The 9,429-nt window shown below is 38.3% G+C and overlaps 1 protein-coding gene across 3 annotated transcripts in view; it reads left to right on the top strand.

The window, feature by feature from the left end:
• The window catches only part of septin9b (septin 9b), a 78,524-nt gene extending 69,344 nt beyond the window's left edge, over window positions 1–9,180 (top strand). For all 3 annotated transcript variants that reach the window (XM_088302434.1, XM_088302435.1, XM_088302433.1), the window contains exons 6-11: window positions 97–234; window positions 3,638–3,755; window positions 3,849–3,944; window positions 4,028–4,124; window positions 5,593–5,644; window positions 6,557–9,180. In XM_088302434.1, coding sequence (XP_088158560.1) covers window positions 97–234; window positions 3,638–3,755; window positions 3,849–3,944; window positions 4,028–4,124; window positions 5,593–5,644; window positions 6,557–6,776 — 721 coding nt within the window. In that variant the 3' untranslated portion in view covers window positions 6,777–9,180. The remainder of the gene's footprint in view (window positions 1–96; window positions 235–3,637; window positions 3,756–3,848; window positions 3,945–4,027; window positions 4,125–5,592; window positions 5,645–6,556) is intronic.
• The last annotated feature ends 249 nt before the right edge of the window (window positions 9,181–9,429 follow it).

Here is a 9,429-nt window from a genome sequence, read left to right on the forward strand (position 1 = left end):
TGACGGATAATGGCTTTTTTTTTATCACATCTCTATTCAAACCTATATGGGTTCCATTTTACCTGATGTTGACAATTTGTTTCACATTTTCCTCAGCTGGCAACCTATCATGAAGTTTATCAATGACCAGTATGAAGCCTACCTGCAGGAAGAGATCAACATCGACAGGAAGAAGCGGATCCCGGACTCCAGGGTGCACTGCTGCATATACTTCATCCCAGCCACTGGCCACTGGTGAGCACACACATGCATTCGACTTGCATGTTGCGAACTACACGCATACATTGGTGTCTTCCACTGCTGCCAAGAAGAAGCAGGCCTACTGGGGATTTCCCCAAATCCATCAGTTGTACCGCAGCTAGCTCTCTTGTGACCGCATGTGGAAGTCATTACCTCCTCAGAGTCACCCGAGTAGGACTTTGGAGAATCACGTTTCACAAAGTAACCAGACTTTGCTGTGCTCACTCTTGGCTTTGCTAGCAAGATTGCTGTGTCCCACTGACAGATAATGCCGACATTTTTCCATTTGATTTAGTGTATCCCACAAGTGAACTAAAGCAGGGGTGGGCAAACTTTTTGATTGGCGGGCCAGAATGGGTTCTAAAATTTGACAGAGGGGCCGGACGAGGAGCAGATGGATGGAGTGTTTTGGTAACCTCACCTCATCGGAGAAAAAAAAAATACATTTAATTTTTAACGCAAGTGAACAAAAGCAATACAACAAAATATGTCTTTGAAAAAACACATTATTTAGAAAATAAAACATTATAATAAGGTTTATCCATTTAATCTTTTTCAAATTCGGCGGCCCGGATTAAAACGTTCAACGGGCCGCATGTGGCCCCCGGGCCGTAGTGTGCCCACACCTGAACTAAAGGGTATACAATTGTTTCATGCACATCCATCCATACACACAATTAGTGTCACACTACAAATAAATAAAAAAACAAAACTGAACAACAAATGGAAACACAGGTCCTGTATTGTTTGACTACCGGAATGTCCAAATAACAAATCTAGTCGCGGTACACAATCCACTGCTACGGTTTCCATCTCGTTCATGCAATTTCCCTTTTTTAATAGCAGGACGTTTATAATTATTGCTTTGAACACGTGCCTATACACACAGATCACATCCGGACTGCAAGCACTAACATGACTTCATGACCTTCTAGTGATGTCATCGTTCACTTCCGGCTTCTTTTGTCCACGTATACCTTCTCCTTGTGTGTGTGTGTGTGGGGGTGTGTGTGTGTGTGTGTTTGACAGCCTCCCAAGTCATGTGTTCATGTCGCCACAGCTGTTGCTTCTGCAATGTGTGTGTCTCTGTGTGTGTGCTGTAACTATGCTATGTGGATGCCTCGGATAGGCAACACGAGGCACACAGTGATTACGAAGCGGCTTGACTGTACATATTGTTTGCTTACATGCAGACACAAAAGTCACCATTCACTGAATGGGTTTGAATGAGAAGTATCTGTCAACATATTGCCAGACCAATCCGATTTGTAGGCAGGAAAACGGAGGTTTTGGTGTGCACCAAGATGACATGGATTTTAAAAGTGCTGTATGTTGTCGACTCAAGAATCGGAGGTGCCGAATAAATGCAGCGTATGGATGTAAAGGATACATTCGTGTCAGGATTGTCATTTTAAAAAAAGGTTTTAAGTGTGTTGTCTACACACAAGATGCAAGGGGATGTTGTTGGTGCATTTGTAGGGCGAAGAAGTAAAAGCCCGTATGCAATCTTGAGTCTTGCTGTGTTTATCTAAAGGATACTCACATATATCATCTTGCTCTAATTTTATTTTCATGTCAGTGATGTCCTTTTATTTGGTTTTGGAGGTTTTGGATAGCTGAACAGTGGCTACTGAAGCTGGGCGCTGTCATGCAACAGCAACCATTACTGATAAAAGGCGAGCCATTTCAGCTTTTTTTTCCTCCCCTTTGGTCCTTACCTCATTCTGCAAGCCTTCTTGATTGGAAAGGGTATCTTATGATCGGTTACATAAAATAGAGTTTTGCATTGGAGCTGGTAATTTATCCACCGTTATGAGATACGCGATACAAATAAGGTTGTGTTGTATTGTGTTCACCAGTTTTTGTTTTGTTTGAGCTTTTTTTTTTTTTTTTTTTTTTTTTTTTTTTTAGAAACAGCCTTATAAATAGAATCTTGATTCTGTATACAGCAGATGGTGCACATGTGCTTATGATGCTGCCTTTACAACATAGGGAGGGATATGTGAAACATGAGATATACATGCATGCCTACTCATGTATATCTCAAACGACATCTGTTTGAATGCACAACTTCCTGTTGTCGCATTTGTCGTTTTAATTGTTGCTCCTTTTCCCACTAATACTCTTTGGTAGTTTTTTTTTTCCTTTTTTTTTCTGCTGTCATGCGTGCGTTTTCTGCTTGTCCTCCTCCGGGCTGACCCTGGCTGGATCTTTGAACCAGAGTCGTCTTTTCTGAAGCTAATTGAAGAAAACAGGCAAAAGTAGTCAGTATTTATTATGGGACTTTGTCTTGGAGGCGAAAAAGGCAGAAAACACGTCAAACTTGTAAAAGAGTGACAAGTTGAAAATGCAGTGTATCGCAGAAATGTTACTAATTATTACTTTCTTGCAGCTAGTATGAGATTGCTGTGGGTTGATGAAAGTTGTGAGCACCAAAGAAAAAGTGATACAATATGGAGTTGAGTCAAACATGGGGATGGAACAAAATGTGCTTTAAAAGTCACAAGTTGCAGTCAAAACTATCACCATGTGCACATCTCAGTGAGACTAATCTAAAACAACAATTCTGCTCGATTTGCTTTTTATTTGGGTTTCTTTCACATATTACAGCAGGAGGGGAGCAAAGAAGGAAGTCGAAAAATGTGATGACTATCAAAGACCAGTAATTTGAATTTATTGCATTCTGGCTTCGTTAAATACGAGCAGTACAATTCAGCATTCTAAAAAGATCCTTGTAATAATTTGGAATCATTTTGTGGGAGCATCGTGCAATCGTGTTTAGCGCGTCTGCCTCACAGTTCTGAGGTTTAGGGCTCCATTCGCTTCGCTGGCCTTCTGTTATGGCGTTTGCTGCAGGTTTTGATGCTTTCAAATTTTAGACCGTAATTGTAAAGGCAATCAAGAAAAAACAATTTTATGAAAATGAACCACATATATGCAATGTTTAACCTCTACACTTTCCCCGTTATGTCATTTTGAGCTAAAAACTACTATTGCGTACTGTTTTATATTGATGGTTTAGAAGTGTTTTTCCTACAAATTTGAACAGAAATTGGGATGTTACTACAGCGATACGTATCATAAAATGTCAGTGATAAAGTGCGCTCTGATTAACGTACGTTGGTGACGTCACAGTCATGTGGACGAAAATTCATTGTAAATCGAGGACGTCTGTATTCTATCGCTGGACAAAATACAGACAAGTCAGCCCTGAATGCAATACAATGATACATGACTGCCATCTAGTGGTTGCTTTGGATCACTGCAATAAAGTGGTATTCATGCGCATTGTGCCACATTGAAATGGTTTGCATATTCTAGCCATTTATGACATTGATTCACGTCAAGATTTGTAGCATATTAATATTATTATTAGTAATCATTTCTTTTCCTTCAGTTTGAGGCCTCTAGATGTGGAGTTTATGAAGCGTCTCAGCAAGGTGGTGAACATCGTGCCTGTTATCGCCAAGGCCGACACGCTGACGCTGGAGGAGAGGGACTACTTCAAGCAAACGGTGAGCGCCGTGTCCACAAATGAATCCGATGACACGCATTCCACTCTTTGAGCGGTTCAACCTCAAACACTTGCAAAATGCTGTTTCGCCCAGATAAGGGAAGAGCTGCGAGCCAACGACATTGACGTCTATCCTCAGAAAGAGTTTGACGAGGACGCAGTGGACAGGATGATAAATGATAAAATCAGGGTAAAGTCAGAAGTGATGTCAATGAAGTCATCATGAAACCAGCAAAGCATGACCTTTTGTGCTTGTGTGTGTGTTATCTCCAGGAAATGATCCCTTTTGCTGTGGTGGGAAGTGACCAGGAGTACCAGGAGAACGGGAAGAGGATTCTGGGAAGGAGAACAAAATGGGGCACCATAGAGGGTAATACGGCATGTGATAATAACTAACTTAAATGTTCGTGCAGCAGCAATGCAATGTGTATTGCTTATACAAAAAAAATCTTCCTGAAGTTCTTTTGTTGATAGGCTTGCATAAGGCGTCAATAAATTACTTTAATTTTGTATTAAGAGATTAAGAATTCATGCACATTCAACAAGTGTCTAATCAGATGAGCATTCCATTTGTTATCTCGAGAGCATTGGGCCTGACACATGTTGTTATAAACTGCCCTTAATTGCTTAATAAAAGTACAACAACAAAGTTTGACAATAATTGCCCCAACGTTATTAAATCTTACTTTGGCGATGTTTAAAGCAGTGACAAAAATAAAAATAGCTCCAAATCCAAACAAGTGACATCACAATAAAGTAACCGCACAGCTCAGTATGTAATTTGTAATCCTACTCATTTGAACGTTTACGATGTACAATACCTTTGCTAAGTGCAATACTTTTTTTAACTGGATGAATCCTACTACTTTTTTTAAGATTATATTTATGAACATTGCCTATTACCATTATATTCTTTGTATATGTAAAGACTGGAAATTTATTTATTTTTTTTTTTTTCATTTTGTTGCTCAGTGCTATTTTTTTTTTACTATGCGTATGACACATAAACTTCTATAATATTCTAATAAAAAATGATTAAATATGATTACCCAAACAAACCTTTTAGCAGAAGTTTTCCCTTATGCACTTGGTAAATGATTTTAACCAACTCAATAAATTTGAATATTGTGAAAAGCTTTATTTATTCCTGTAGATCAACTTAAGTAAAACTTTTACATTGTATAAGTTCACTACCCCCCCTTTGATTTGTTAGTTTTATAATTGCATTCCTAATACTCTGTATGCATGTCTCTCAGGCCGTATGTCCCCCTCCCTTGAGTTCAAGTGTACAGTTTGGCATACAGCTCACCAGTTCGCAAATCAGCATTTAAAATCCCAAGTAGATGTTCCGCTCTCTTGCTCTCAGAGAATTTAATTTAGTGCCTGTGGATTTCAAAGCTTTTCATAAATAACCCCCAACACACACACCCTTCGCTCGCCCTTTCCCAAAGCACTCCTGACATAATCTATAATTCAAACACGTGTTAGCGCTACACTCATGTCACGTCCCTTGTCACAGCTAGTTTGTGAAAACGAGTCAGTTAAAATCGTCATTCGAGCCAGTGAATTAAATAGGAGCGCAAAGTGAAAGGCTTGTTGATCCTCAGTTGGCGAGAGAAAATATCCTGCATTAGCTTTGGGGGTGCAACACCGCCATCTTGTGGTATATGGAAGCCTCGCAGGCAATTTATGAATTTATGAGCTCATATAATTTCTCATTATATCGTTAGGGGTAATGGCTTGCTGGATTTGCCTGTGGGTGCCGAGTTGTATTAGAGAGGGTCAGGAAAGAAATGATAAAATAATCAACCGACGTACATGTCTGTTTTGTTTTGCAGTAGAGAACATTGCACACTGTGAGTTCGCTTACCTGCGAGACCTCCTCATCAGGTACATGCAAATACCGACCAAATGTAATCATATACACTGCATATTATGTCCTTATCACATTGAATGCAAGGCTTTTGCTCTTGTCCAAAGAAGAATTATCCTATGTGGCCGCCGATTTATTTTATTCTATTATTCAATTTGTGGACTATTTTTTTTTTTTTAAATTTGTCATCATAAACTCCATATAATAGGGTCACAATTGGAAAATAAAATAATTAAATAATTCCTAGTTAATTTAATTTATACTGCAATAGATTTGTTTAAAATCGTATTCGTAATTATAATAAAAATACAATGAAATATCTTAGTACCGTAGATTTTACCTCCTACTATGATTCTCAGCTTTTCGACTCGTATTTCACCTTTTTTGTTCCTTAAAATTAAATAAATATTGAGTATATTCTTTTAATAAATCTTTTTTGTATTTTATTTTGTATTCTGTATGATTTAATTGTCAGGCGCATATATGCTTTTCATATTTCTCTCTTTAAAATCTTTTAAAATGGGGGAAAAAAACTGCAAAAATTACAACTGTATTCTCAAAATAATTTAACGCTTTTTTATTTCATGAGGAATTTCTTCTTGCAGTTGGAAGTTTATATTGTCTTATTTGTCTTACCTTATATTTCTAGTTGTGAATTTTTCCGAAGGTCTAAATTTATTAGGAAGAAAATGTCATAGGTTGCAGCCACCACCAGATTTAAAAAAAAAAAAAAAAAAAAAGAAGAAATGAAAAATTTAATAATCTTAAATAATGTGATTTGATCATTGGAATGTGAGTCCCCTATTTGTATTTGTGACTTTATTCTTGTAGTATGATGTTTATGACTTTTTTTAAATGGAGTAATTTTAATCTTTTGTGACTTTGTGGTATATATTGGTCAAGGACACATGTGACTGGCTTCGTTTCAGGACGCACATGCAGAACATCAAGGACATCACGGGCAGCATCCATTACGAGACGTACCGTGTGCGCCGGCTAAACGAGTCCAACACTCACTTGAGCTCTCACCCGCTCGAGCGTCCTCCTGCTCAACCCAAGGCCAACGGTCAGCCCGAGCTGCTGCCGGGCGGCGGCGTGCAGGCTAACGGAGTGGCAATCCAACATCAAGTGCTCACCCATGAGATGTAGACACACACACACACATATCCACCCACTCTGTTTACACGAACAGGTCAATTTTCATACATGTTCTATGAGCATGACTCTATTTTCCTAATGGGACTTTTTCCAGCCAATAGCCACTTTTTTCTATTACCATAATCACATGGAAAAGCAATTCCTGCTCGTTATCATCTATATCCAGTAGAGCTTGGTGTCATTCTACAACAGGGGTGGGGAACTGAAGGCCAATGAGAGCTTTTGATCCAACCTTCTCAGAACCATTCACACTTTCTATATCAGTCAAGCTTATTTGGATCGCGGGTGTGCTGGAGCGTATGCCAGCTCACTTTGAGCGAGAGGCAACCGCGCCAGCTAATAACAAGGCAAATGTAGACAAACCACCATTAACAGTCACGTCACAATTTTGTGTCTTCTATTAAGCTCACATTCAAAACATGTATTTGGAATGTGGGAGAAAACCCGCGGAAGCACGGGGGAGGCATGCAAATTCCATACAGGAAGGCCGTTGCCTGGATTCGAACCTCAAACCTTAGAATTGTGAGGCAACTGTGCTAACCACTTGGGGAAAAAAATGGGTGTTTAAAAAGTTCACAAACTGAAACCTCAAATGCTTATGTTTGAAGTTTTCTTTTTTTCCAGACAAAAAAACCTTTTTTTCTTGTGAAAAGCCATAACAAAGGCTGAAGTGGCGGCTGAAACTGTCAACGAGGTAAGTGTTTTTGCTCTTCATTAGAAAATGTTTTGTTTTTTTCTTTTTGTCTGGAAAACAAGAAAAATTCCACCCCATTTCAAAGAAGACAAAATGAACACTGTAACGCCACAAATGCATTTAATGTTTTTACATTCAAAATGGCCGTCAGAGGATTTTATTACAACAAAGTATGAGAGCCCCACTGAAAAGAAAAAAAAAGAGCTTGAATAATAATGGAAGTCAGATGAAATAAGAGTGAAAATATTTTCTGGATTATTATTTTTTTTTAAGAAATGGGGGACAATTTGTAAATGCACGGGCCTAAAAATGAAAACTATAATATGCGATTAATGTAAAAATTTAAAGAGCCATTTTCTCCCTCCCCCAAAAATGAATTCTTATTCTTATGGTATCCTACATATTTTTTTATTTAAAAAATAACTCCAATTCTCATATTCCTATGCTATTTTTTTTTTTAAAGAAAACCACTTTAATCTTGAAAAATTACTCCTTTCTTGGAAAAAAAAACATAAACACAACTTTTTTTCCCTGTGGGGAAAAAAAACTTCTCCATTTCTTTTCAGTGTGGCCCTTTCTACTTGACGTTGGACCCTGTGAAAGTTTCCCCACCCCCAATAAACATACAGGGAGGGATCTTACTATCAAAACTCAAAGTGAAAAAAAAACCACATCGTTTTGTACTCTATGCCAGCCGCCTGGTTTACTTTGTGCCGTCATACATGTCGTTCTGTCAAGTTACTCGGCTGTTTCAGAATATTTAGCATAGCGTTAGTGTCGTAAGAAGAAAGTCAAGACAAATCTGACGCTTCCACACTGCAAATCGACAAAAGACAGCAAAAGTGTGTGAGCAGCTCTTTGTAAAGTTTTTTCCTATACTCCCCCCCCCCCTCCCACTGTGACGATTAAAAAAAAAAACAATCCTTATTGCCTCACTGTCTTGTCTCGTGTAGAAAGCAGTCACTTTGTATTTTACAGCGTTCATTTACCTGTGTATTTTTACTCATCTTATTGTAACGTTATTGTGAACACATTCGTGCCATCCTTTTGTCCATTTTTTTGGCCTGTAAATCGATGTTACTCCTTTTTTGTAAGATAAAGACCATTTGTGTTTAGTTAAGCCATTCTTTCAGCAACTGGGAGTACAACTGTTAAATTCAAGATATGCGTGTGCGCGCGCGTGTGTGTGTGTGTGCCTGAAAGAGTACATAGCAATGAGAAGGTGTCGTGTTGCACTTTAGCGTTAAAGGACCTGCTTGTTAAGTGCACGTGTGTGTTCGTCATTCATAAGTACATCTAATTTAGACATTGCAAAGCGTGACATTTAAATCGCAAGCTGAAATTGTTTAGTTTGAGTTGCATGTTTTGCTGTCGTTTAGAAATGTGTGCCATATTTCCTTGAATTAACATCAGAAACTGCTTTACTTTTTTTTTTCCTGTTTCGTTTTTATTAAACAGACTCAAGTGGCGTCTTTTACATTTCCATAATTGTCAGACAATTAGATAAAATCACCACATCGAAATGCACCGCTGCTTTATTATGAACCAAGGGAGCACAATTCCATGTCCAGAGAAAGTTATTGGTTACTCTTTGTTTACTGTTGTATAGTACATTGTTATTTGTGACGGTATAATAGAGTAAAAGTTTTATCTTTGATATGTAATGCTCAAAGAATAAAAATCGATATTTTTATTGGTTAATTTTGGTTGTCTTCATTGCAAAGTGGACATGATTTTCATTTTCCAAATCCTAAATAAATCAGTACAGTGTACTTTAGTCATGGATTCTTTATTTGAAATAGCTAAGTTAAGATTATTATCCACCCATCCGTACGCACTATTCGTCCGAGGCCTTCAGACACAATCGTGCGGGCGGCTACTTTGTGTGTGTGATGGGTGTTAACAGTTGATAGACAGTTGCGATAGCCAATCAGTTTACAAGCTGATGAC

This window comes from Idiotropiscis lumnitzeri, chromosome 8, assembly GCF_059441095.1.
Source record: "Idiotropiscis lumnitzeri isolate Australia: NSW breed Sydney's pygmy pipehorse chromosome 8, RoL_Ilum_1.0, whole genome shotgun sequence".
NCBI lineage: Eukaryota > Metazoa > Chordata > Actinopteri > Syngnathiformes > Syngnathidae > Idiotropiscis > Idiotropiscis lumnitzeri.